This window comes from Passer montanus, unplaced genomic scaffold (assembly GCF_014805655.1).
Source record: "Passer montanus isolate IOZ18808 unplaced genomic scaffold, ASM1480565v1 scaffold15, whole genome shotgun sequence".
Lineage (NCBI taxonomy): Eukaryota > Metazoa > Chordata > Aves > Passeriformes > Passeridae > Passer > Passer montanus.
This window is the reverse complement of record NW_024362051.1, coordinates 7,883,302-7,911,261: the sequence shown is the minus strand read 5'-3', so window position 1 is coordinate 7,911,261 and position 27,960 is coordinate 7,883,302. Positions and strand designations below refer to the sequence as shown.

General features: G+C 42.5%; 1 protein-coding gene across 1 annotated transcript in view; it reads left to right on the top strand.

Annotated features, from left to right (window-relative positions):
• The window catches only part of ADAMTS2 (ADAM metallopeptidase with thrombospondin type 1 motif 2), a 175,074-nt gene that overhangs the window by 89,310 nt on the left and 57,804 nt on the right, over positions 1-27,960 (top strand). The window contains exon 4 of the mRNA XM_039701755.1: positions 25,634-25,836. Coding sequence (XP_039557689.1) covers positions 25,634-25,836 — 203 coding nt within the window. The remainder of the gene's footprint in view (positions 1-25,633; positions 25,837-27,960) is intronic.

Sequence of the window (27,960 nt, the reverse complement as noted above, 5' to 3'; positions counted from 1 at the left end):
ATCTGTTTCTCAGCTAAATCTATTTTCCATGGATTAGACAAAAGAATGGAGTGTGTCTGAACTTGTTGTAGCATAAAACAATATCTTTGTCTAATGATCTGCAGCCATGACCAGGAGGTAGGAGTCCCCTACTATTCATTATCCCGCTGCTCCATCCTCTGTGTTCTCAGGCCAGTCATTAATGGCATTTATCACTCTTTCTCCCCTGCTGGGTGAGGTGGGTCTGATAAATTATATTTGAAGAAGACAGCACCCAAAGTGAATCAATTTACAGCTTTTACCCTCTGGTGTACAAAATACAACCCAATGTTGTAGCTGAGTCTTTGAAGGAGATCCAGACAGACAGTGGAATCAGAAATTAGTGAAAGAAGTTTCTTATTCTTTTCTGTGGGGAAAAGCAGACATAAACTTCTGATGATGTTGAGTTTTCTTATGCCTGCGGTCAGAGCATACCTGAAAAGAATGAGAGCTGGAAGATTTGCTGTTATTAAAGGTGCAGAATAGCTGGTGGCACGTCCAGAGAGCAAAGGGGTGAAGGTGGGATGTTGTGGTGCTACTGCCTGCTCTCCATCAGTCACTTCCCCTCCCAGAGCTGCATTTTCCCTCTCTGGACCACAGTGTAACAATAAAAGTCTCTTTTGTAAGTGTTTTGAGAGCTGTAGATTAAAAATTTGGCTGCTGCTCCTGTTCCTGGTGCTGCTGCTGCAGATGTGGTTGTTAAATCCACCTGGAAGCTCAGGCAGAACATTTCTGACTCCTTAAAAACCCACCCTGATCCAGTAGTTCTCACACAGAGCACCTCTGTGCAGGGTGGGATGGGCTGTCCCCTGCTCTCAGGGCAGCATCCCAGGCCCTCAGAGCTCACCTTTCTGGTTTTGGGGACTGCTCCTCACCAAGACTTTTCCCTCACCCAGCATGGCAGGGACAGCTGAGCTGCAGCTCAGTTGATTTAGGAGTGAGATTCAAGACTCGCTGTCTAGACATTCTCTGCAGTGGATTTTCAGCTTCAGACTTAATGTGTTCCTTTTTTCCAAAGTCATTCAAATCCACTGACCTTTGGGGTCTGCTGAAAGAAAAGTAATCTGTCATTTTGAGATGTTGTAGTGATATTTCTTTTGGGTATGTGTAATAAGTGGCTTTAGCCTTCTCTTCTGTCTTGTTTGTTCTTATCTCAATTTTTTTCTTAAACTTTTGCTATCTCCTACTATTAAGGCAGTGTTAAAGATGTTTTTGAATATTATTATGAATATAAAATCCAGTTGCTTTTGGAATGCTCAAACTGCTACATGAGTACTCAGGTTTTAGAAGAATTTATCCCCTGCTTGTATAGCAAACTAAAGAAAAGTTTGTTGGCTCACAGGTTTGGATTCAGGTGTCTGGCTTGGGAAATGGTGCAGAACATGAACTGCTGTTGGTCTTTGGGTAAATGCAGGTTTTGTTGAAATGCTCATTAAACAGAGACTGAGGTCTTCCGTGGCTCTGCTTGCTGACGGGTCGGTCTCGCTGCCTGGGTTTGGCAGAAGGAACCTGTGGCTTTATGAAACATGTTTTAATGGAAATGTCCCATAGCAGAGATTAACAAACTTTCTTGCAGACAGTTTTGCTTTATGCTGCTGGCTCTGTGTGTGCGTCTCCCAGGGCTCATGACCCTCTCTGCAGAATACAATCTCTGTTACTGCACTTAACTGGGGGCCATTCCTACACTAAATAAAACAAAATGCTTATGTTATTACTTGGCCAATTTTTAATTAATATATGGGTTTGGGATAGCACAGGATATATGCCTGGTTTTAAATAGTGTCTGATTAGCCATGCAGACAGCATCTTTCTACATTATAAGTTTGATAAGTTTAACCTTTGTTTTCCTTAACACCAATTTATCTGCCTTTGGTTACTCCTAATCTTGATAGAAAAGAATCAGAGTAATTTTTGATTGGTAGTAGCATATTGCCAAAAATGACCATGTATATTGAAATTACAATTCAGGGTAATCTAAAAAGATGACACATTTTAGATAATAAAATTATCCCTAATTTAGGAGCAACAAAAATGAAGTATACCAAACACTGAGAATAAAGTCAGAGAAATCCTAGCAAGACAAGACACAAAAATACAAAGGAAGATTTTTTTTTTAAGTTAGAATTTTAAGTTAAGAAATGGATTGGCATCTATATTCTCAGGGTAGAATGTTATTTTTAGTGATTCAGTTGTGTAACTTCAGGCAGGACATATTGTATCCTTCACAAGAAGATGACTGGAGCCATCTGAAACATCCCCCAGACTGTGCAGGTACTCACTCAACACACCTAGCAAACCCCAATACAACAAACTTCATTCTCCCTTTGCCAAGCCTGGGAAAGTTTCTTACCATTTGCTTGTGCTGGGCATAAAACATCCATACTATCTGGGTTCCAGAACTTTGCTGAAAATTCCTTGGAATGGGTTAAAGAAGAAAGAAACTTGTTCAATTTACTGACTTGCATTCCAGGATTCTGAATGTTCCTCCAGCTTCCAGCGATTAAATAGCAGTGCTGGTGTCTGGACAGACCCAAGGGACCTGGCTGTGCTTTTATGGGCACAGACTTCTCTCCTACAATGTGCTCTGATAAATAGCCATTGTGCTGCCTGCTCTTTTCCCATTACCAGGAGTTCCACAAGAGCATCACTCTGCGGTGAGCTGGGATCAAGCTTTGAAATAATCTGCTCAGAGAGATTTGAAATGGTATTTAAAAAATAGTGGGACAATGATTGTGAGCTCTCTGCTTCTTCCTAGCAAGTCAAAAGCAAAAATTCTGTTTCGGGTTTTGGGCTGACTTCTCTTTTGATTTTGAGACCAATGAAGCTGCATGTTGGTTGAGCTAATGGTATCTCCAAGTCTGATAAAACACTGCTCTGGTGGTCTTGGAAAGCAAAAATACAGCATAAATACCTCACAGTCCTCTCAGCAACAAGATTATCTCTGGCACAGAGGATGTTTGCTCAGTAATCTTTATGTTCTTAGTTGCATTTTGGTTATCTTGCAAAGATTGGGATGAAACTGTGGCATTCTTAGTTAGTGGGAAAATCTCTTATTATTGTCTGGAGTTCAAAATGTGCTTTCAGATTTTGGAGTGGAACTTTGAACTGACACTAAACTCTGTACTACAAGATGGACCTCTGTAAGGGGAAGGAAGAGAAATATGAAATGCCTTATACGAAAGGCTGAGCAACCCAATAGTATCTGTGGTGTTGCTCCTACATGATTTTTTACTCCAGAAAATTTATTTAATATATGGCAGCATAAACATAATCTGTTGCACCTTTCTTGTTCTCTGTTGTGCCATTTTATCCTGCACATCTCACTGGAATCTCAGTCTGTTTAATGTTCAGGATACTAGAAGATGACTTAGACCTCTACCTAAAGGATACCCAGCTGTTCCTGTCTGCAAACATTTTGAGTTATATTTTTATTACCTAGTAAAATAAAAGGCTGGATAGCAGAATTATGGAGATTTTCCACTGATGCACAGTTCCAGTGTGCCTGCAGCTCACACTGCATGATGTTTGAAATGGCTTTGGCATGTTTTTCTGTCTCTCTTGCTCATCTGAGCACATACCCACTTCTCAGAACTATTGACAAGGTTACTTCAATTCACCCACATATTTGGATTAGTTTTTCACTGGTCTCCATGGTAAATAACAGAACTAAGGGCCTTGACTGTATGGAATCTGGAAGAACAATGCAAGAACATCTGTGCTGCCTGCACACGTTATTTGAAAATCTCTTCTGTCTACGTATCAAAAATTTGTGACAGCTGTGAAGGTCCTGCAATTCCTTCAGTGCAACTAAAAGATGAAAAACTGAAAAAGTCTGGAATTGTATTTAAAGCAGTCACATCCAAGGGACTTTCTAAAGACAGCTGCCAGGGAATGAATTTAAACGCTTTTTATGATATCTGATGGAACAGAAGTAGAAAAAAGTTAGGCTGGGGTTTTGAGACATTAAATCCTGCTCTTGCTTTTCATGGGTTGTCATCCCAGCATTGGCCTGTCCCTGGAAAGGTGCTTGACACACTGTGCTGGGAAGAGGAGTTGTGTGGAAGTCACTGTGGGATATTGCAGTCACCTGGGCATTTTGGAGGATCACACCTGTATCCTGGAGAGTCAGAAATACCATGGGGAACAGCTGCTGAACCCTGTGCCTGTTGCCAGGTCCCCTCTCATGGGGGAGGCAGGGCAGGCTCTGTTGGGGATGTGTGGTCCCTGCAGGGAGGCACAAAGATTTGTTTGCTCTGTGCTGTCTTTACTTGGAAGAGCCTCAGGAGGGTCACTGGGCTGGATTTAGGAGGTGTCAGGTCCAATGGACACCTTCTTGCTAAAGGTGATCACTTGAATCATGCCTTGTGCACGTTCCTTGTTTCTAGTGTGGAAACCAGGTGAGAAAAACACTTAATGGAATGTGACCACATGCAGTGTGCCACTGCACTTTACCTGTTTGCAATGGTGTGTGGATCTGCTGAAGACAAAATATACAATAAAACCTGCATGGGTTCTTTGGTTGGTTTTTTGTTTTATTTTGTTTGTGTTTTTTGGTTTAGTTCATTTGTTTGTTATTTCCTGCAGTGTGCCACTGCACTTTACCTGTTTGCAATGGTGTGTGGATCTGCTGTAGACAAAATATACAATAAAACCTGCATGGGTTCTTTGGTTGGTTTTTTGTTTCGTTTTGTTTGTATTTTTTTGGTTTGGTTCATTTGTTTGTTTTTTCCTCCTTTTTATTTTTTTTTTAATGGGTAATACATTCACTGGAAAATGTGGCTTAGATGACCAGTAATACCTATTAGTGGAGGAAGCAGGATGAGAAGGGCAAACCCCCAGCTTGTTTGAAGATTGAATGAGGCAGTGGGGGTTCCTGGGATGTGCTTGGAAGTGTCCTGCTTAATTTCTTGCTGCCCTAAATCTGGGCAAGAACAAGGCTGAGGGGATCCACAGGGCCTGTTTTTTTTTTTTTTTTTTTTTTTTTTTTTTTTTTTTTTTTTTTTTTTTTCTTTTTTTTTTTTTTTTTTTTTTTTTTTTTTAATGGGTAATAAATTCACTGGAAAATGTGGCTTAGATCACCAGTAATACCTATTAGTGGAGGAAGCAGGATGAGAAGGGCAAACCCCCAGCTTGTTTGAAGATTGAATGAGGCAGTGGGGGTTCCTGGGATGTGCTTGGAAGGGTGCTCAGTGTCCTGTTTAATTTCTTGCTGCCCTAAATCTGGGCAAGAACAAGGCTGAGGGGATCCACAGGGCCTGTGGGAGGTCTGGAAAGGCTGGTTCTTCTTTTTGGGTGGCCCATGTTGCTGTCTCTAAGTAGAAGACTCTTCTGACCCAGCATTGGAGGCACGAAAAGCTCTTAGGTAGGATCATCTCCTCCTGCTGCCATCTCCCTGTTCTGCTGAAAGGCCAGCTGATTATCATGAAATTTGCTGTTATTTGATATACAGCATTTTCTAACAAAATCCAAAGAAAGATGTGATGAAAGGTTTATATGTAAGTAATTATAATGCTGCAGTATTCAGTGCAGGCAGAAATTAATATATGAGGTGAAAATGTCAAAATAAAAGGTCAGGAAAGTGAATTACAGAGAAAGTTGAGCATTAGCTAAGAGGCAGTGTTTGTTGGCAGAAGCTCCCTCCAGTATAAAAAAGGTTAGGAAGGAGGCTTATGAAGACTGAATATTTCACACACAATTAAAATTCTGTATCGGTTATCTTGAAGAGTCATGTAGCATAGTTAAACTAGGACAATTAATATAATGAAAAATTCATGTTTATAGCTTCTGGCTTTTGCCTGGGGATACTTCATAAACCAAAAGTGATCCTTTCCCTTAGAGGTGATTCCAAGAGCTTGACACAATATAGGTGGGGCAAGGGAAATATAGTCAAAGAAAACAGATTTCTTAAAATAATAGCCGCCAATTATAAACACAACTGAGAAACATTTAATAACATGTTTTCTCATAATAAACTGAGCTATCCCTTTGTATAAGCAGGGCAGCCATGCAGCATTAAGCCATGATTTACTAGGACTGTGAGTGGTGGAATCACCGTTTCTATTTTAGCAATAAGCAATAATAATAAATTTTTTAGGAGGATGCTACAAAAAAAAAAGTGTTGGAGGAAATGCACAATGATCGATTTCTCAGAATTAAACTGCACAGACATACTGAATCAATGAGCTCTTTGTTCTTAAAGCTTCACGTACTCTGGCTGCTGAAATTGGAGATTTATGTTGTCAAAAAAATTGTATTAACTATAAATTGCTATGCTGGTATCTGTTAAAGTTAATCCACTTGCTTCCAATATGAAACTGGTTTTTTTTTTCCTAAATTGCCTTGTAGATTTAGTCATCTGAATAGCTGGTTTTCCTTCCAACAGAGATTTGCTATTAAAGCTGTTGTCCTACTGAATGTAGATTTCAAGGATTATTCATTCATTTGCTTAATGTATTGTCCCAAATTACTTATGCAAAGTAATGCAATTTAATGGTGGTGTTATTGATTAATTTTGCTTTATTAAATGTACTTTGAGAGGACAGATTAAGTGAATCTTAGCAAAATCTCAAGTTAAGTACTAAAAGGATGTCTACTTTGTCAGGTTTCTGTAGGCAGTGTGCTCCAGACCTTGCATAACCTGGCACGGATCGATGGCATCTGGTGATGTGCTGGCTCTTGGGGATGCTGCACTAGCAAAGTCCCCATGTGTGGTGTTCTGCCTGCAAGCCTGAAAGTGACTCCTCTCCTCAGCTGCACAGAGACCTCCTGCACATAGTACTCACTTTTGTCCATCTTTATTGATAGCTGTACCCAGGTCTTCATTAAATTTTAACACAAATGCACTGTATGCAATGCAAGACAATGATGTCTGGCAGCCAGAGGATCCCAGCAGGTCTGCTGGCTGCAGTGTCTGCATCCTGCCCCTGTGCTGGAAGCACAGCCCACAAACCACGGGTGTCAATGGCAAGTCTTGCCTGTGGTTTCACACCAGTTGCACATGCAAGGTCCAAATCTGAAATGGATGTACCTGTGCATTTCCTGTGGGATAGGTAATTTATATCACAGAGTCTCCTGCTCTCTAGAGCACTGTGAATGACTGTAACTGTCCCCTTCTTAGATCCTTTTCTCCAAATCCCATGTTTTCTTCATCTATTTTAAGGAGGCAAAGTTTGCTGATGTGTGTAAGTCTCCTCCTCCCATTTTTCCATCATTTGCTTCATCTCCTTTCCCAGCATCCTAACCCTCCACCTCATATCAGTGTTCTCAGCCAATTGACCATCAGCAGCAGGTGTATGAGCAGGTAGTTTCTTGAATTATTAAAGCATTGGTTTTAATTAAAAGGTTGTTGGGAGTTGTTTTGACTGTGTTTTTCTCTTTTTAAAAAAATATTAATTTTCTACTGCAAAATCCCAGCTGTGTTATGCCCGACATAACCTGGTCTAGGTTGCAGTGGAGGAATTTTTTATGGCATGGTGCAGCTGTGGGTGACTTTGAAAGATGACTTTGCAGGGATGACATTGTGGACTTCCATATGCATTGCTGTGAAATGCTGCCAGATTTCACTGTACTGTTGGAAATAGAGCCTTTCTTTGAGCATTGACCTATGCGAAGTCAAGCTTGGGTCACAAAATCAAGGTGATTTCTCTCCTCCTCCACTCATTGGCAACAACAGCCTTGTACCCAGAATTTAAGCAACCTTGTTACATCAGTCCAGATGCAACCCAGGTCATTTTTCCCTTTGTATCTTGATCCTGGAGTAAAATAAGACCCAAATTAATTATGAAGGCAAATGGGTCAGCTACAAAATACATCTAGAAACAAATGCATGATACCTTAAAATATCTTTTTAAATCAGGCATGGGATAAGTGTAAATCCTAAATCTCCTTAAACTGATTTTTTTTCTCCACAGGATTAGTAAACCTGTGCCTTACATTACCTTGCTCACCTTCTCTGGGTGTCACACACTGTCACAGGCTCCTGGGGCCCAGGATGCTGCTCCTGCTGTGTTACAGCCCCACTGATGTGGCTGTCAGCTGGAGCTTTGGAGAGTGTGGTTCATTCTCTGTCCTTTGGCTGATCCCAGTGTTATGAAATCTCCATTTCCAGAGCAGTTCACCTCGAAGAGAAGGTGTTTGCTTGGAGTGCCAGGGCTGGCTGTGCTGAGCCCTGCCTGCCCTCTGCTCTGTTGCAGAGCAGTTTGCACTTGGTGGCCACAGGATGTTCCTGCAGATCTAACACTGATTTTAGAGGAGGGACCAGGTTTGGGAGAGCAGTGGGCTCAGTGAGGGTTGGGGTTTTTAAAGCTTTTAATGGAATCTGTAACATTTGCATCTAGAACTGCAGCATAAAAAATTAATTGTCAAATGATAATGTGTTAGATATGAATCTCTTGGTTAAGAAAGCTGAAGATGATTCCATGTTAATTCTTCTCCTATTTGAATTGTAAGAAAAAAAATCAGTATTGTTGGTCCTTCTTCTCTTTTAGCAACTTAGATTATCCTTCTTATGGTGAGACCTGATCTGAACCTGCACATGGATTTTACTCTGTGTTTATTAGCATGAGGTTTGAAAACTTTATTCTTCAGTAGCTGTAGGGAAGTTCTCAGCATCTCAGGATCTGTGTTTGGGAAAGGCATGGTGACCCCTCTAATAATTGACTTCTAGTTAGTTATTTTTGGTGCATTATCTTTCTGCAGATACAAAACTATTCTTGTCTTTTTCATTTTGCTTATCATTATTGCTGTTTAATGATAGATGATTCAAGGGAATACACAAAATGAGGAAATCTTGGAAACCTCCCTTAGGGTGTTGTGGAGAGTGTATGTGGGAATGCACAGTTTAATTAAGACTACCTGGCAGACATTCAGGCAAGGGAAGTCATGTTTAAGTAATTTGCTGGAGTTGTTTGAGGATATAACTGCCACAAGAGATAAGGGGAACTCAGTGCTTGTGGTATATTTAAATGTTGAAGTTTCTGCATCCAGAATGAGTGTCCATGCTGTGGCCTGGAAGGAGAGGCTCATGACTGGTAGGACAGTGAATCCAGGACCAGGTCCATTGGGAAGTGGCATAGGAACAACAATGTTCCTGCTGATCTTCTGTGCTAAATGCCTCCTGTGTTGCTGTGTGCACCGGAGAAGATGTTGTTGGAAGTGATCCACCATGGAGTGGGACAGATGAGGTTGTGGAGATTGCTCAGGGATATCTGTGGGAGAGGAGGGTGCCAGTGGAAGCCACGTTCAGTGGAGTCTGGGGACAAGGGGACCAAGGGACTGTGGCACCCTGCCTGCTCCACTCCTGGTGTCTGCTGCTCATCCCTGCCAGGAGCTGGGTGTTAGTGTCTCCTCCTGGCCCTGTCTGTGGCTGCCAGAGTGCCCTGGAGAGGGACCTGGCAATCCCACCCCAGCTGGGAGTGTGTCCTGGGAGAACAGAGCCTTTCTAAGCCTCTGCCTCCAGCCACATGGGGAAGGGTGGATGCGTGTGGGAATTACCTCTGCTGGAGGTGGAGATCCTGGCTGTGCTTTGATGGTCTGTTCTGCCCTGCAGTGGATGTACAGGAGTCCCCCTGGGATTCTGAGGTGAGGCCAGTGGCCATTCCCAGTTACCAACTTCCATGTGTGTAATGCAGTCAGCCAGGAAAATCCCCAGTCCCCTGCAAAACAAGGAATGATGCAAACAAACAGTGCAGACACACTGTGGTATATATAAACTTTTGTCCAGGTGTTTGTGTTATATTTATATGATTTAATCACACATAGCAGGGAATTGTGTAAGAACTGTGCAGGAAGATTAACCTTGATTTAATGGGAACAATTTTTTTATTGCTTTTAAACAAATTGACAGGTAAGCGCTGGCTCCTTAGACATGACAGCTCTCATGCTAAGTCTGAATGACAGAAGATTTGAGAGGTTTCAGCATTAAAACATCCAGAGAGGCTTTTCACAGCCTTGGACCCAGTTGATGTGATGCTAAGAAGCCCCCACCTTTCCAAATCTCAGAAAGGCTGCAAAGTCAAGCACAGTGTTCCTCAGCTTAGGGTTTAAACTTTTAAATCCCAGCCTGCAGTCAGAACAGAATAGGCCTCTTGTGCAACCGAGTTCCATTTAGCATATGGTTTTATTAGATGAGACTTTTCTCAGCCATGTCAGGCATAAAAGACTGAGTATAAATAATGTGTTTAAAAGCTTCATAGAACTGCTGGCTGTAAAACAATGTGTTGCTCTGAAATTGCCAATTAGGTCTCCTGTTTGTTTTGTTGTGGTAGAAAGACATGCTCTGACAGTTCATACTTTTTTTCCTTTTGTTCAGATTAGGAAATAGAAAATCCTGGTCTTTTCTCACATTTCCAATTGACATTCTGAAGAGGGTTATTCAGTACAGAGATGTGCATGAGCTACTGAGTTTTATTGGGTTTTAGTTATGGCTAATAAAACCCATTTTCTGCGCAGTTATTTAATTTGCATCTATAATTGCTGCAGTTGTACATAAATTAGACATGCAATTGGAAGCCTAATTCAGCTTGTCTACTCCTTCTGCTACATCCACAGTTATGGAGCTGTGGTAGCTTCACGTTAAGAGATTTACAGAAGTTCTGGAAGCATTTGGCCCCAGGGAGGAAATGGCCTGTTGCTATCAGCTGCTTTACATGATGGTTGTACAGAATGCCCAGCCTGGGCTGGAAATCCCAGCGTGGTGAGGGGCACTCCCTGCCCTGCAGGATTCCAGTGGGAGCAGGTCTGGCAGGAGCTGTAGCAGCAGCCACGTGCTGTGGTGCCAGAGCAGAGGTCAGAGCCTGCTGCAAGCCCTGGCCCTGTGTCACCTGCCCTGGTACAGGTTCAGTCCCTGGATGTGCCCTCCCAGCCTCTTTCCCTTCCCTCACAAGGTGCCAAGGGGAAGCACTGGGAAGCTCCTGGGGCATCTGCTCTTGTCTTGGCCTCTTGCTTTCCCAAGCATCCATAAATCTGGGACAACTTCAAAGGCTGAGAGTTGGTATTGCTTCCATGGGCACTATTCCAAGGCAACGTGTGTCAGGAAGGCAGGGGTTGGAAGAAGGCTGTGCTGGTGCCAGCTGAGCTGTGCTGGTCCCACGTACATCAAATGGCTCTGTTTGGCACTGCCAGCCTCGTTTCTTGCAGTTCTTCATTAGTGTTTCCATCAGTGGTGCAGCACTTGAAAGCACATTAAAATGCCTCTTTCCAAAACCCTCTGGCTCCATGGTCATACTCTACAAGTATCTGCCAAACAAAGCAATCTTCTCTCCAAAGGTAAACAACCCTTCTTCCCTCTCCCACATGCTTTTTGGCATGAACCTTTCCTTGCTCAGATAGTTGTCTACAGAACCTGTTGGGGTTTTGCCATGACTTGTCTTTGGGGAAGGGGATTGGTTTTCTGGAGGTTATTCTGAGTTGCAAGGAGACAGAAGGTGGAAACTTGTCCCTCTTGAAGTTAAGTGCTGACACCAGCAGGGCAGGATGTTGCTCACAGGCCCCTGGGCATGTTTTGGCCTTGCTGAGGTTGATAGCTGTAAGTGGTGTCTGTATTGAGCTAGATCCATGTGTGGAAGACTGGGAAACAAAAAGACAGGAGCTGCTTTAACAGCTGGATGAGAAAGTACTTTTTTTTGCCCTCTGTTTTCCCTGACTAATGGCAACTGAGGGGTTCTGCAAGAGGAGTTGGTTTCCCTGGGTGAATTCGGGACATATAGGCAAGACCACATGCTGTACTCTATAGGTTTTGGGTTTTTAAAAATCTTTTCACAAGGAAGTTCAATCGGTTGCTTTAGTTTCTCTGTTGTGAGACTTCAAATGGATCTGAAATTTGTGACGTTAAGATATAATCCTGGCAGGTTAATGCTTCAGACAATTTGTTCTTTGCTGACTTTCCTTGTACTTTAGGTGATCAAAATACTGGTGTTCTCTTTTGTCTCCCATATCATTACCTGGCTTTCCAGATGAATTTTTAAACCATAATTTTAGTGTAATTGTCCAAGAATATTTATCTCCCCCAAACATAAAAACCTTGCTGCAGAGTTGACCTTTGGTCAGAAGAGACAACTAAAACCCATGCAATGGGCAGTGGTTGCTGCCCTGATTTCATACCACAGTTTGACACTCTCACTTTGTGAGGAAAAAAAACCCAAAAACTTTTAAATGTTTTTCCCTTCACAAACTGCTTTGTTTCCCCTCTTTTCATATTGTAATTGTTTTCATTGCAGTTGGGTCTATTTGGGGTGGGTTCCTCCCCTCTCCTCTCCCTCCGCAAGCTGCTTGCTCAGAATTTGTATTTTCTGATTTTTAGCCAGGCTAAGATCCATTGCTAAAGTTGGAGAAGAATCTCTCATTCAAATGGTCAAGAAGTCAAGGTCAAGGCTAAAAGCTCAAAGCTTAAAATGAGGCAGTGGAGAAGAATCTCTCATTCAAATGGTCAAGAAGTCAAGGTTAAAATCTCAAAGCTTAAAATGAGGCAATCTCTGCAAAAAAATAAATCAAGCTTTTACTGGGAGGGTTGAGGATCTCCATCTTATTCCTGGTTGAATTCCCAAAGGTACCAGTCCTTTGGCAAGGTGCAGCCCTTTGTCTCTTTCTGTGAACTCCTTTAATTCACATTATACCTTCAAGACCTAAGGCGTGGACTAGAAAAAAAAAAAAAAAAATTAAAAAAATCAAGATTTCACTGGAAGGATTGAGGATCTCCCTCTTATTCCTGGTTGAATTCCCAAAGGTTCCAGTCCTTTGGCAAGGTGCAGCCTTTTGTCTCTTTCTGTGAACTAACTCCTTTAATTCACATTATACCTTCAAGACCTAAGGCATGGACTAGCTTTGCCATGCTCAGAGCCTCACAGGGCAGATCTGGCTCCTGTCACTGGAAGATGAACACTCCTGTTCTGGCAAGGTTGAGTGTCCCAGAGAAATGGTAGATGTCCCATCCTGGGAAACAACTCAAGGTTGGTCTGGATGAGGTTTTGAGCAATTTGATGCTAATTGATGATGTCTCTGCCCATCACAGGGGGGTTGGACTAGATGACATTTAAAAGTTCTTTGCATCCAAAACTATTCTGTGATTGCGTGTCCTTCTCTCTGCTGCAGCCTGAGCTGCTTGGGCACTTTTGTATTGTGAAAGATATGTTCACCAAAATGAAATGTGGGTCTTTACTCCATTATTTAAATTTTTTTTTAATAATCCCTAAACCTCCCCTGTGATTTGATTTGAAAATAATTTCAAAACAATCACAACTTTGTTTTTTTGTGAACCAGTTATCCAGTTATTCAGCAAAATGGAAGAGTTGCCCAGCTGCACTGCAGTATTTGAAACCACGGCACCTTGGACTAAAACCAGAATGTAAGAAACCTTTCCGAATGCTTCAGAAATTTTAGAAAAGATTAGCCAGAAATAGATTCGAAAGAGCGAAAAAGAAACACATTAAAATTCTCTGATCCTAAGAGAAATACAGGAAAGGTCGAATGGAAAGCTTTGCACTGAAAGGCAGCCTGGAGCTCACTGGAGAGCCTGGAGAACCAGGCAATGGGAGCAGCTGGATGCCATCAACCCTCAGCTTTCTTCTGAGGCTCACTGGGGCAGTAGCAGCTGTTGATATCATTTTTCTAATAAAGTTGAAACCAGTGAGAAAGTGATGGGTATTGATTAGTGTCAGCTTCAATAAATACATGTCCAGCTCCCACACTGCACAAGATCATTCAGAGTCCTGCAAGTCCAAAGTAATTGTTGAGGACTCATGGGGGCTTCCAGGGCACCACAGCAAAGAGGAGTCTTTATTGACTGTGGTGCTTTCATGTCTTATTCCATAACTGAGTAGCACTGTTGTTGGACAAGTAAATGCTGTTTTGAGTGACTTTCAAAAACATTCTTTTTCAGCACTGATTTGTGGTCTCAGATCTGGCTGAACAGGTACAATAGGTGAACTGAAGGAGACTGTATTTGTGGGGCTTGTGTTGCTGAGGACACAGGCAGGAAGTTGCTCTTGGGGAACAAAAATCTGTTGAAGAGACAGACCCTGACACCCAACATGTGCCTTCTTCAGCTGCCAAAAAATGTTACTTTTCCCTCCAGCCTTGCTTCCCCTTTGCTACAAATGTCACTTTATTCCTTTAAAGTAAGTTCAGTTAGTGTTAACTTTGCTGATTTTCTTTGTAGACTTTTCTTTTTTGTAGTAATGGGAAAATAGAAAGGATTTCTATGTTGAAACACTGAAGAAATAATATTCTCATGCTCAGCAAGAGCTGAAAGTGGATGGAGTCTATTCTGACTTCAGATGAGGGAACCACGTTATTACTTCTGTTAGCACAATGCACTAATAATTAGTATTATCAGAGTTTGTATGATCTATTACCTAAACATTTAGTTTTTTGGAAGAATAAAGAAGATGAATATACCCAGGGTCATCTTTTTACCTCTCGATTCCAAAAATGGAACATAAACTGTGGTGTTGCAGCTGATGATTTGTGGAAGGTTTTTGTATTTCTGTTTTTTTCCCATGTGATTTTTGTTCAACTGATCACAGATATCTTTACAATCAGGTAAACTAGGAGTGCCTTAGTTAGCCAGTTCTTAACTAGGTGGAAACATGTGATAGAGTTCAACTAATCCAGTCCAGTATTTGGATAAAACCCAAAATTCAGTGTAGGAACTCAGATCTGGAGTGACTCTGTTTTTACTAGTTTTAGAGAGATTGTGTTAATTACTGGAAGCCTTTATCATGTATGTCAGCAGTGCTCTCAGTAAACTTCTTGGTTACATTAGCAACTGCTTTTTAAGGAAATTTGAAAGGATTTTTTTTTGGTGTTGGCTTTAACATTTCCATTTGTTACTATGCAAAAGTAACAGGCTGGAGGCTAAATAGTCTTTAAATACTGTTCCAGTTCCAGAGGCAAAAAGTCCTTGGAGCTTTGGAACAGCTGTCTACTTTTATCCTTAACAGCATCCACTGTTTCTCTAACATCCATTGACTTGTCTTGTCCTCTTAGCTTCCAATTGGGTTAAAACCATTTAAAGAGAATTTGAGTTTAATAAAACTTAATATCTCAAATTTCTGTTGTTTCTGATAGTTTTCTAATGTTTGATTTAATTTAAAAACATTTCTAATAGAAATATTAGCTATCAAGAGGGTTGTCCATCCATCAACCCTCCAGCCACCTTTTTAAAAATACACAGTTCTCTTATTTTAGCATTATTACTTGTAAGTATATCTATATGTGTGTGTCTGTGTATGTATATATAGATATGTGTGTATGTCTGTGTGTATATATAGATGTGTATATATATATATATAAGTAAGAGGCTTCCCAGCCCTTCTTACTGGTCATTGCACATTTACTTTTCAAAGTCTAATTTCATTCTCTGTAGAAAGAGCAGAGCAGTCATTACTGTTAAAGCAATTTTATAGCACACTGCAAAGGGAATACAAATGCAGTTTCTGACCACTTTAAGCCTTATTTGCACAAAGATGATATCTTTAATTCAGGAGATAAATTCCTTGCTACCTAATTCTTGAAAGGCTTTTATTTTGAGGTGGGTCTGATTTCTCCCTATAGGAGAGTTGTCTGCTGCCTGCCAAGGAGCACTGCCTCCTACCAACTACATCTCATTTAGCAGAAAAATGACCTGAGTTTGATTAGGCTACAAGCCAATCCAAAGGACAAGCCAGTCAGTGCTGAGTACAGCTTGTTTATCAATAATATGTGAGTAACCCAACAAAAAACCAGAGGTCCTGAAATAATGACCGTTCCTTTGGAGGAAGGGGGGTAGATGGGAGGAAAAGGAAATGGAAACTCCTTTTAGTCTTGGCACTTGCAGTTGAGTTGGGTGAAATTTTTATTTTTGATAAAAAATCCGGTATTTTTCACTGAACTTCACATCTATAAAAAAGGAAAAATCCTGAGAATATAGAGGGGTTTCATGGCAGTGCATTCCAAACAAACCATCTCCCTTCTTTCCCTTGAGATATCTTATAATTTTAAATTCTCTGCATTGAGACGAAGTGCTTGATTTCATATCAAATGAGCAAAACTTGATTTCAGATGAACTGAAATGTTTTGTTTGTTCCCATTAAAAAAAGTTCAGTATTCAAGTCCATTTGACCTGAAAGGAATTAAAAATATTTTGGACCTGCCAGAAAACGAAATAAATGCATGCTGACCTGTTCTAATCCCTCTAAAGCTCCCAGATATTAATGCTAAATTTATCTTGAGAAAGGAACATTAAAGCCCTGCCTGCAGGTGCTGGGGAGATGGTTTGCCTGGCATACCTTGGCATTTGTCCCTGTGTTCCCTGAAGCTCAGGGGGTGTTCCCAGGACACAGCTTTCAGGGATGGGGAGTGGGATGTGGGAGGAAGTCCTGACTTTCCTTTCCTAGGGCCAGTGGGGAACTGCAGCGGGAAAACCGACAGTGATTTCTTTTCACTTTCTTCTTTTGCATTTGTGTCCTCACAATTTCTGCCTCTAAATTTGCCTTTTATGCAGAGGGTTTTGTTGTCCTCACACCCATTCATCTTCTTTCCTTCCTCCCTACCTGCTTTTCCCCTCTCTCCAGGCCCAGTCCAGGCTCATGAAGAGGACTGCCCACTTAAAGCATCTCTTCTCTGCTGTGATTGCCAGGACCCATCTCCCACCCACCCACCACAACAGAAGGGCAGCATTTCACAGTTTGCCTTTTGTAGGGCCTGACAGATTGAGAGCTCTTGTACAAATAACAAAAGAAGCCTTTGCCCTTGATTTTGAAATGCCTTGGGACTAAACCTGCTGTGCTTTCACTAGAGCAGAGGCTGATTCTCTCTTTCAGGGTTTTTTACTGTCATTTTGAAGTTTAAGAAACTCCTGCATCTTCCAAGTGAGTTTTCTTTCCTGCAGTCTCTAATCAATTGCAGCTTCATTTGTTAGTGCAGAAGGTCCAGACAGATTTAGCAACAAGGATATTTTCAAAACATAGGTAAAATTATAACTCCTTCTTGCTCAGTGTTAAATCCTGCCAGCAGAAGTAGCCAAGGCATCGTGTGTTGCCCTGCCTTTGCTTAGCCTGTCTGGATGAGGTTTTCGTCTTGTAATATTCAATTTACCCTCTTTTCTTTTGTCTGACCGCTGGTTTATGGCAAAATTTTTTGAGATGTGCAAGAAATCTACTGAACTCACTGATAATGCAAAATGCAGACCTTTTTTACCTTAGAATTTACGAAGACTTCTTCCTATGTTTTTTTTCACAAGGTGAAATGAGCATACTATTTACTTTGTCTAATTAAAAGATCATTATGATTATATAGGAAACAGGAGCTGTTTGCATTGTCATTTTTGCTGTACTTTGTTTACACTGATGAGTTTTATATTCTACTTGACATTGAGAACATTCAATTGTATAATTTACAACTTTGTGAGACTTTATAACTGAGAAAAGTGCTGCCCTTTAAAAGGAATGGAACAATTCTACTTTGAAATGTTGCCAAAAGACAAGACTTGAGGTTATGGCTAAAAAGCATAGGAAAGATACATATTTGCTTCAGTCATTATTTTTCAGTAATATTTCCAATGATGTATGTTTATTTTATGTATTTCTTTGCCTTTTCTCCCTCATCTCACCTTCCTGCCCTGGCTAGGAATTTGACTTCTGTCACCTGTGTGTTTTTTAATGTTATTTTCTTGAACTGTAATTAAACTGATTTTCCCTTTCTTAGGGAATACTTGGCTTATGGAAAGACAACTGCCTTCCCATGTAATCTGTTGTTATTCAGGTCCTGTACCACGGCTTGGCATTTCATTCTGTTAAAAATGCAAGTGGGATTGTTAGACATGTCACCTACAAAGCCATGGGGTCAGCTTGGCAGCTTACTTAATGTGCTAATTTGCTGTAATTTAATCATGCTTGGAATATGGATTGGACATCTGAGTATCTTGGTGGCAAACTTGGACTCACACAGCCCAGAAACACTTGGTTAAAGCCTGGTTGGGAATTGTGAGCTGTGGTCAGCTCCTGATCCTTTGCCTTTGGGGCTTCAGGTGGGGCCTTTGGGGCTCACAGAACTCTGTGGAGCTGTGGCTCTGTGCCCAGGGCCTGTGTGGAGATGTGGCTGAGCTCTGCAGTTTAATTAATTATGCATTAGCTGCAAATGAGATGGAGCACGCTGAGCTCCCTTTGTGGCTGTCTGTGAGAGATGCAGAGCAAAGCCTGCTCTGCCCAGGCACAGTGAGCATGCAGGGCTTGGCAGGGATGGAGCCCTTGTCCCAGGCCAGATGTGGGCTCTTGGAGTGGCTGGGGGTGGTAAATCAGGCACCTTGTTTTGCAAGTCACAGGCTCTGCACTACAGGCCAGCTTACAGTGACTTGCCAAAATATTTGCCAGATAGCATTTCTCAGATGTAATCAATTAAGTCAGTGAAACTTAAAAGTTGGCTTCTAAATTAGTTTTCTAGAGTAGCTTTCTTTGCCCCTTTTTGAGCTTACTTTTAAGCACCCAGTTTGGACTTCTTGCTCATGTATTATTTGGTGCTAAATTGTGAAACCTGTGTTTGCATTAGTAAGGCTGATAGCTGAAGATTTTCCAAAGGATAAGTTTTGCTGTTGGAAAAATTTTGTGTTTGGATCCCAGAGAGCTCCATTTCAACCAGGTCACACAGGCTGATTTCCTGGCTGGTTTGCCATTTCTTTCATTTCCCCTTTTTGACTATTATGTTGTAAGACTAAAGTTAAAATTTTAACACACTATGTTTCACCATTTGAAAAAAAAAAAAAGTTTTAGCCTTGGGTATTGTATTACCTTGCTCTCATTTAATCTTCTAACAGTGCAATTATCTCTCATCTTTATGTTATTCTTTGTGTGACTCTGGCCCTGATGAGATCAATTTAGTTTTCAACTTCTCTTTTTAGTATTGTGATATCTTTTCTCTTGTGATAAGCCAGAAAAAATCTCCCTGGCAACACCTAGCCATGGATATTCTTAGTGCCTCTGGCTGGCCACTTGCTACTGTGTCCACCTGGCCATTTTCACTGCACTAATTGGTTTATCCGTTGGAAAGACTTTTTTCCCCCTTTTTTTCCAACTTTGGTAGGTTCATCTTTGATTCTCTGATCTAGGTTTAGATTGCATATTAAGAAAAAATTCTTCTCTGTGAGGGTGGTGAGATCCTGGCACAGAGTGCCCAGAGCAGCTGTGGCTGCCCCATCCCTGGAAGTGTCCAAGACCAGGTTGGATGGGGTTTGGAGCAACCTGGGACAGTGGAAGGTGTCCCTGCCATGGCAGGGGGGTGGAATAGGATGAGCTTTAAGGTCCCTTCCAACCCAAACAATTTTGTGATTTCATGATTCAAGCAGGCACTTGAGCATGTCCCAAGTTTCAAAGTCACTGTGCTGTTGCAAATGTGATAAGAAAAAAAGGAACATTTCTTGTGCCTGTGTGTTTGCAAGAATGTGCATTCACTCTGCAAATGGTGGACAATAGTTCTGCCCCACGGAGTTCACAATTTCTGTCTATATGAAATATGGTTAAGTACTTGAAACTCCTGATTTCAAGTGCAGGACCAGATAATTCCAGCAAGAATTTAGCTGCTCCATCAGCTGGCCTTCATGCAGCTGGAGTCTGAGACCTATTTTTGGAGAGCCCAGCCCAACTTACCCCATCAGCTGTGGCAAACTCCCCCTGGCCAGATGAAAGGTGGAGCAGGCTCTGTGTTAAAATGTGATTTGACCAGAAACAGCATTGGCATAACTCAGAGGCAGGGAGCTTGTAATGAGATCATGTGGTCAGCAAAGCACACAGCCTAAAATCTTCCTTTTAAATGGCTGCTTCTTTGCACATCAGGGCAGGACAATGATTTGTAAAGTTGGAGAAGGATGCCTGGTGCATACCCAGTCTTTAGTTTAGTAATGTGGTCTTACTTTTGGTTTATGTAAAAATGTGTGAGAGGAGGAATTTGATCCTACTCCTCAAGAGAATTTTGCTGCAGTGATTGCTCTTGGTTAAGGATTCACCAAGTTGCAGCCATTGTTAACCTGTGATTCAAGAAATCACAAGAATCCCATAAAAATTGAGCTCCAAGTTAAAATTGTGTTGAGGCAGTGTCCTCCTGGAGATGCCTTTTAAACAGGGCTGGCTTGGTATCATGTACCAAGTTCACTCCATGGATTTCCTCTTGTTTAGGCTGTTTTCAATTTGCTTTCACCTCACAGAAGCTCTCTCCCATTTTAATTCCCTGCTGGCTTTACCCAGTTTTCTTATGAGTGATCTATAGCAGAAGGGTCCAAATTCAGACTGCAGTATGGGAAAAGGATTTATAAATTATGAAACACCAATGTAGCTGAGCAGGATGGTTAGGGGGGAGAAGAAAGACAAGTAGAGGACATTTGGAAAACAAAGCAGAGAGCAGAGGAAGGTGAGCATGTCTGTAAAACCATCAGAAATAAGTTTTTAAAGAAAAAAAAATCAGAGAAACTATTGATCAAGAAACGACCATAACACAACATGATTGTGTGCAACTGTAATGAAAAACAAAACCCCAAATGGAGGAACTTAAAAATGGGAGAATGAATCACTAGGGTATAAAATCCAAGGTTGATGATTCTTCATTGTTGACTCCAACCTCCATGGGCTGGGATTCAATTTACCCTGGAAGGCAAATGAGGGTTTTGGTAAAATGCATGAACAGGCTAATTGGAGGCTAATTAGGGAGCCAGTTGATCACAGAGGACTGACACAAGAGAAGCCCACAAGATCCCAGTGGCAGGGAGTGCTGCAGAAGGATGGCTCATGATTTAAGGTGCAATTCCCAAAAGAGCAGTTTTCTGTCAAGCTGTCAGCAGGGTTTGGTGCTTTTCCAGAGGTGCAGATGTGCTTGAGCAGCGGGAAGCTGAGAGCTGAAGCAAGTCCACCCTGCCTGCTTCTGCTTCCCTACCAGGGAGGAGTCTGTTCTTCCTGCATTTGCAGCACCAAGGGATGGATGTGCTCATGCCTGGGCTGGGATTGTAGTGCCAGGCTTGGAGTGGCACTGCCACCAGCTGTGGTGCAGCTGAGCAGGGCTGGGTGCCTCCTGTGCTGTCACAGATGTGTTTGCCACCACAGCAGAGTGGGCTCCAGCTGTGCTTCACAGGTGCCTGAGTCACCGGGGTGGAAAACATAAAAACAACAACACATAAGCTGCTGGTTTGCAGCAAGGCATGGGAAGCTGGGAGTTCCTTCAGCAAGGTGTCCCAGGAATGGAGATGAGCAGCAAAGCAGCAGATCAGCAGTGCTGATCCTCGTGTGGCTGCAGAGAAGGTGCTCAGCAGTCGGCTCAGGCGTTCGTCTGCTCCCACGCTGACAGATGAAGTGTCCACAAAAGCAAACCAGCTGCATTTCAATGGTGGCTGCCTGGTCTGAATGCTGCACACTCAGGTTTGAAATGAAATTCCAGCTCGTTGCTGTGCTGACAAGCTGCAGATGATGGCTGTGAACATGACACACAGTTCAGTCTCCCAGCTGCTCATCCTGGCCTCTGCTCTGGGCTTGCCAGAAAGTTCCCTTCTCCCTATCAGAAGGAGGAGATAAAATATTAGAAACTGCTTTATTAGGACAATATTGCTGCTGTGAGTTTGGGGAGCCCTAAGGCTGGTAAAGTCCAGTTGTTTCATAAGGTGCAGTCATATTTTCCTGAGAAACCAAACAAGATCATGAGTCAGCAACTGTGGATTTGGTGGATGTCCTAAAGGGAGTGACAGAAAACACAGGGAGAGGGAGTTTTTATGGCAGGCAGTGTTCATGCTTCAGTAACTCAGAGCATCTGTTTGAGCTTTGCCTGCCATGATGGGTGAGGCAGAATCAGGAGATGTCATGTAATTGGGTTTCCATGAAGAACTTGATATCAAACATTCATGAGCAAGGCAAAAATTCCCAGAAAATAAGGTGGTGTCACCCCAAACTGTTGCAGATGGAGAATTCTTCTGAAGATGTGCAAAGGCAACACTATTTGACAGTTTGGGCACTTTTTATTTCTTCTCTGGAAGACGGTCTACAGTGGTAGGAGAAAATTACTGCAATATCACTGAGGTTTTCAGCTGGCTTTAGAAAAAAAGAGAGCATTTGAGGGACTTTTCATTGAACCATTAGAGTGCTGCTGTCATTTGATTTGTTCTGAATGAGCAGCAAAAGAGAGAAATAGAAGCTTCTCTGTGAGTGGTTAATTTTCACAAATGTGAATTTTTCCTAGCAGGAGCAAGAGGGTTTCAACACAGGCTGGTGTGAGGCTCTGCAAATGCCAAGTGTCTCCTCTTGGGAGATGGAAAACAAAGTTGGCACCAATGATTAGTGGCTGATTTGGCAAAAGTTGCTGAAAATTGACATCTGAGGGAGAGGTCTTGGGATGATTTAGTAAAACAGTGCAGTTTGAGATTACTTTTGTGATGTTACTGTGCAAAGTGCAGGGGTGATCAGAAGGAATGTAATGTGGAAAATGTGAGGGATGAATTTGGTGTCTTATTTAGTTCTTTGTGCTTTCTCTTGAGTTTTTCTAGCACATTGTTAGCAGTACAATGATACAGCAAAGTTGCTGATGTTAACTAAGGAAAGTTGAGATGCCAAAACACCACAAATATTTCATTTACTACATATGGAACTTTGCTTCTCTTCCTCTTTGCTAAGATATGGGTATTAATTTCACTTGGATGTAACTGTCATTTAGGAACAAATCCAACATGGGAATAACATTGCCTGGTCCAGCAAATCCAGCAATTCATCATCCAAGAGCCTGAGAGGCAGAGCAGCACTGGAGGACTCTGTGGGGTTTGTGGTCAGGCGTGTGTGGAGGCATCCCTGCCTGCCCAGGGACAGCCTCTGGGAAAGAGCACTGGGTGGGAAGTTGGGATATGAACCAGGAATCTTGCAGCTACTGTTTTGAGTGTTTTGAGCTGTTTCTGGTCTTGGGATGGTTCCAGCACCAGCTGGAGCCAGTGTGGCTTTCCCTCTGCTGGGAAGCACATGGGGTTGGTGCCTCAGAGGTACCAGGGCCCAACACTGGGCATGCTGTCCTGAGGGGTGAAGGTAATTGTGTATGTGTGGAATTTTTATGCTCCCAAGAAAATTTAAAGTGGTTGGTTGGCACCTAGTGGGAGTGAGATGACTTCCAGGGAACCTCCTGATAACTTTCCTCAGGAGTTGGCAGGACTGTAGGGACTACAGTGTGACAGTGATGAAGTGAGCAGCAAACAGGGAGGACAGGCAGTTTTTGCTGCAGGATGGTAGGATCACATTTTGCCTCTGGCTGATTTACTCACAGCAGGAATAAAGGTACTGTGTCAGGAGTTAGTTTGACACGTAAGGGAGAGAAATGAAAGCGCAAAAGCTCAAGATATCTTGACAGCCAATCACCCACCCAAATAACAGCCCCCCAGCCAACAGAGCTTGCTGTCCACAACTTCAGTGCACGGCTCAGGCTCTCCCCTGCCCAGCACTGCTGTTCTGCAGTAGCAGCTCTGATAGCTTTGCCTTGCTGCTGATTGCTTTAGCTTTTCATGCACAGCAGAGAGAAGACATGACCTGCAGCCCCTGCCAGCCTAGGCTTACTTTTTTAGAGAGGTTTTAAGATTTATGGTCATATTTTACAGTAACTGTGATTTGTCTTATAGATCGTGAATATATGATTGCCCCATGCTCCCATAGTGATGGGTAGGTCATTACTCCTGAGCACTAGCAAGGAAATTTTAACACTGAAGTTTTTCAGTGGAGTAATCCACGAGGCAGGGCTGGAGCTGGCTGCTTGGCAGGGCTGGAGCCTGATGAAGAGCTGCCTCCAGTGCTGCCAGGCCAGGCTCATTCACCCTCCATGGTACACCTGGGAGTGACAGCTGGGCTCTGCATGAGCAATGAGTTCTCATGCTGAATCATGGATTCTGACCAGAATAATTGTAAAAGCTTGTGGCCCCAGGAGCAGAAGCTGCTGGGAGTCCTGAGGCTGGCAATGAAAATAGAGTGGCTGTGCTTGTTAGCTCCATTAACTGCTGCTGTTTGGGGAGAAGGACACTGGGGCTCCATGGGGGTGTTTGACCACCACGTGGCACCTTCTCTCTGTCCACTGAGCAAGGGGAGCCCTGCCAGTGCAGTGCAGAGGAGATCCCTGCAGCTGTGGCACTCAGGACAAGCGTGTCCTTGAGGCTTGCTGGAAACTGGCAGGAAGCTGTGTCTTTCAGGAGCTGTCCTTTGCCTGGAGGTCTCTTCAAGGAGAACAGAGACCAGCTTCTCACCACACAAGGCACAGCCTCTCCTGGCTGGTAACTTGTGTGCTCCGTGGGGACTGGGGATGCCTGGTGTGTGTTCCTCCTGGCAGCCAGAGGCTGTGCAGGCCAGTGTGTTGCTGTCACCTCAGTTGAGGGGACTCTGCTCAGGCTGCACATTGCCCAGGACCTGCTGACACAGCAGCCTGAGCAGCAAGGTTCAGGCAAGAGCACAGATGTTCTTGTAATGAGCCCGGTGATCTGGTGACTCATTCCCTTCCCAAGCAGCCACTTTTGATGTGAAAACTTCAATAAATGGAAATGGAGAATCCACTTTTGTAACGTTTCCAAGAGCTGTTTCTCATTTCTGGTTTGAAGGTGATGGCTTGGGCTTCCTCCCTTTGCTTCCCATTATATTTCTGTGAATGAAGCATTGGGACCTTTACCCAACCCACAGCCCTCTCTGTACTTTTGCTGACCTCTCTGAAAATTTCCTGACATTTCCTAAAATCAAGAGGTTCTCAGTGGTGATTCCATTCTCTTTTAATGCAAATGGTAATAATGATATGAATGATAATCATTGCTATTCTGTAGGCTGAATATATTTTCTTCCATATTTTTGTGTTAATTTTTAGTAGGTAAGTGCCACATTAAGCATGTCCATCCTGTCAGGGAACATGCTTTTCATATCACAGGGACTGTTAGAAATCATTAGTAATGAAGGAGACAACTGTTGTGCCTGGTGGGCTGGTCTGTGACATGCAGTAATGCAAAGTGACATGGAAAATTTGGAATGAAGGATGAAAAGCTGTTAAAAAAATTGTGGACGTAACTATAAATTTATTAATCTTGTATCTAAAACGTGGTGCTGAGCTGTAATGATAAATAGGATCCATTTCACTGCTGTTGGATTGCATGTGTGCAATTCAGAAAGGAGCTAAGGGTTGGGGCTGAGGGAACTGGTTTGGTGGTACCTGAATGGATGGCCAAAGGCTGTACTGGCAAGTGCACTTACCTTGAAATAGGAATCTGTGGGCAGCAAGATCAGTTTTTGAACCACATGTGTATCTTTAATTGTTTCAAATAGAGGCTACCCTGGGTAGCACAGGATCCCTGGACAGGGTATTTCTGTTAGAAGTACTTTTAAGCAACAAGTATTTTACTGCAAACAGCTCCATTCTTCTCATCAAAACATTGGTATGACTTGCTGCTCTTTGGGGCCTGTATTTATTATGCAGTATTACTTTGTAGAAAGTATTGCTTTTACTTTGGGTAACCAAAAACATTTTGGGTCACATTTCTCTCATTCGGGTAGTTTGTATTTGACATTTCGTGAAACTAATGCTCAGAACATAACAAGTGCTGCTGCTTCAAATGAATCTGAGCTGAAACCTGGACCTCTCCGGGCTGGTAACTCGTTTGTGTGCTTGATCCCAGGCTCCAACCTGACTGCCCTGGACCCTCTGGGCAGCGCCCTGGGCCCCGCCGAGGAGCAGGCGCAGCGGTGGAGGCAGCGCCGCCGGAGGCACGCCGCCGAGGACGACTACAACATCGAAGTCCTCCTGGGCGTCGATGACTCAGTTGTTCAGTTCCACGGGAAAGAACATGTTCAGAAGTACCTGCTGACCTTGATGAACATTGTGAGTACAGCCCTGCTCGCTGCCCTGTGGGAAGGCTCTGAAAGGGCTGGGGATGTAGGCCAGGCAAGCCATTTGAATAGGACGTAACAGGTTTTGCTCGTGGCAGGAGATAAAATAACTCTAGGAGGGAAATCCAGGCCACTTTCAGAAAATCCATTAGGGGAGAAGCAAAAAAAAAAAGAGAAAGGAGCCAAAACAGAAGCCGAGTGTGCAACTGTTAAAATGTTCAAAGTCCTTCTTATGCGCTTTGGTGGACGGGACACAAGGTCAGGGGCTCAGGTTTTTGGAAGTCATTATGTTTCAGCTGTATATTCCCTTAACCTAAGCTTCCTGCTGAGGAACACGGTTTGGAGAACTGTCTTCAAATAAGATTCTAACAGAAATTACAACTGGCTTTTACATTTTTAAAACTACTCTGCTGAATTCTTTGATTTCTCAACAGCCACTTTGGGTCCCAGGCCACCTCCCTGCTCCTTGTTCATACTGCAGTAAAATGTTATGCAGTGTAACACTCAGCTTTCATAAATTGATTTAATATTTACTCCATGACTGACATCTTTAGGTTTCCTTAGTTAAATATTTAATCTTCATAACCATAGTCTGTGTAACAGACTATATAGTGCAGGAGTGATGAAAGGAGACACTAGGGAATATTGTGTTTGAAAGAATCACTTTTTATTTCTAAATATCAATACAGCAGCCCTCTAATACCCCTGACAGTAAGCAAGGACACTATTTTTTGGAAAAGAATGAAGACTTGAAAAACCACCCCTAGTACAGATAAAAATCAAAATATATTTTATTCTTTTGCCAAAGAAATAGAAGTGAGCGGTAGCCCCCCTCATAGGTAACTCATTTGGCGGTGACTTTCTTCCTTCTCCTTCTCATCTGGAACAGGAGTCTTTTCTCAATAAAATATGCTTCTGAAAAAGCTTTGGCCTCACCGAATGTGTATTCTTAGCAAAATAGAGTTGAGTAAAAAATTGTAGGTCTGCTCTGTTTTTGACAAATGAAGTCTGACTGCTGAAGTTTACAGTTGTGTCAAGAGGATGAGCCTGTAGATGACTCCTTTCACTTTGCAAACCACAGAGGCAGAAATCCAGGCTATTAGGTAGATTTGTCTGGGATGTAATTTTTCCAAGATGTATTTTTTTAATTATGAAGCTTGGGTTTTTTCTTTCTTTATTACGTTCTTTTAGCAATGTGCAGAATATCACTGTTTTTCATTTTAAATGAGAGGTGGAATACAATTTAAGAAAATCCCTTGTGTGATATAAATTCAGTTATGACTTTTTATAACAGCATTCTAAATAGTTAAAAACCTGCTCTGACATTAGAGTTATGGGGTACTTGGTGTCTGCTCTGATGGCTGTAAATGCATATATTCTAACAGAAATGACATAGTGAATTTAATTTATTTGTGTGGTTTGTTTCCTCTGAGGCTTAAAACAAAGTCTACAGTGAAACAGATGGTTTTATGCATCTCTAAATTAACAAGTCAAACAGGCCAAACCAGGAATGTGGCAAGCAGGCCAAAATAGATTAAACAGGACTCTTTACTTATCATGTCACTTAAATCTATTTTTAAGAATTAAAATATACAGTAATGGTAAAGAAGCCATAAATGTTCCAGCTCTGGAATATACTTTTTCCTAATTTTAGCAAACCAAACCAAGACACAAATTGCAAGAAATAACAACTCTTCAGCAGCCTGTCTCTGCAAGTGGTTTAGAAAGTGCAGCCTGTGTAACCATCCCCACAGGGCACAGCAGCTCTTGGCATAGGCAGCAATTGTTCTGTTGAGAGCTCTGAGGTAGAAACATGTCTTTTGGGGACTGAGGATGTGTCCCATGCCTTGTGCCCAAATTCCAGGAGCTGCTTGAAATCCCCAAGGCCTCTTGAAAGGCTCTGGGTAGCTGCTGGCAGTCATCAGGGTTGTGCTGTTCTTTCCCTCAAAACTCAGCTGGTTTCTAGAGTCTGCATTTCAGCAGAGGGGCGGTGATGGTAACCAGTCCTGTTCCCAGCTCCAGCACAGAGAGGCAGGAGGGGTTTGTTACTGCAGAGGGTGGTGCTGGAGACCTGGATTGTGCCAAGGACAACACAATGCAGAACCTCTCCTTCCTG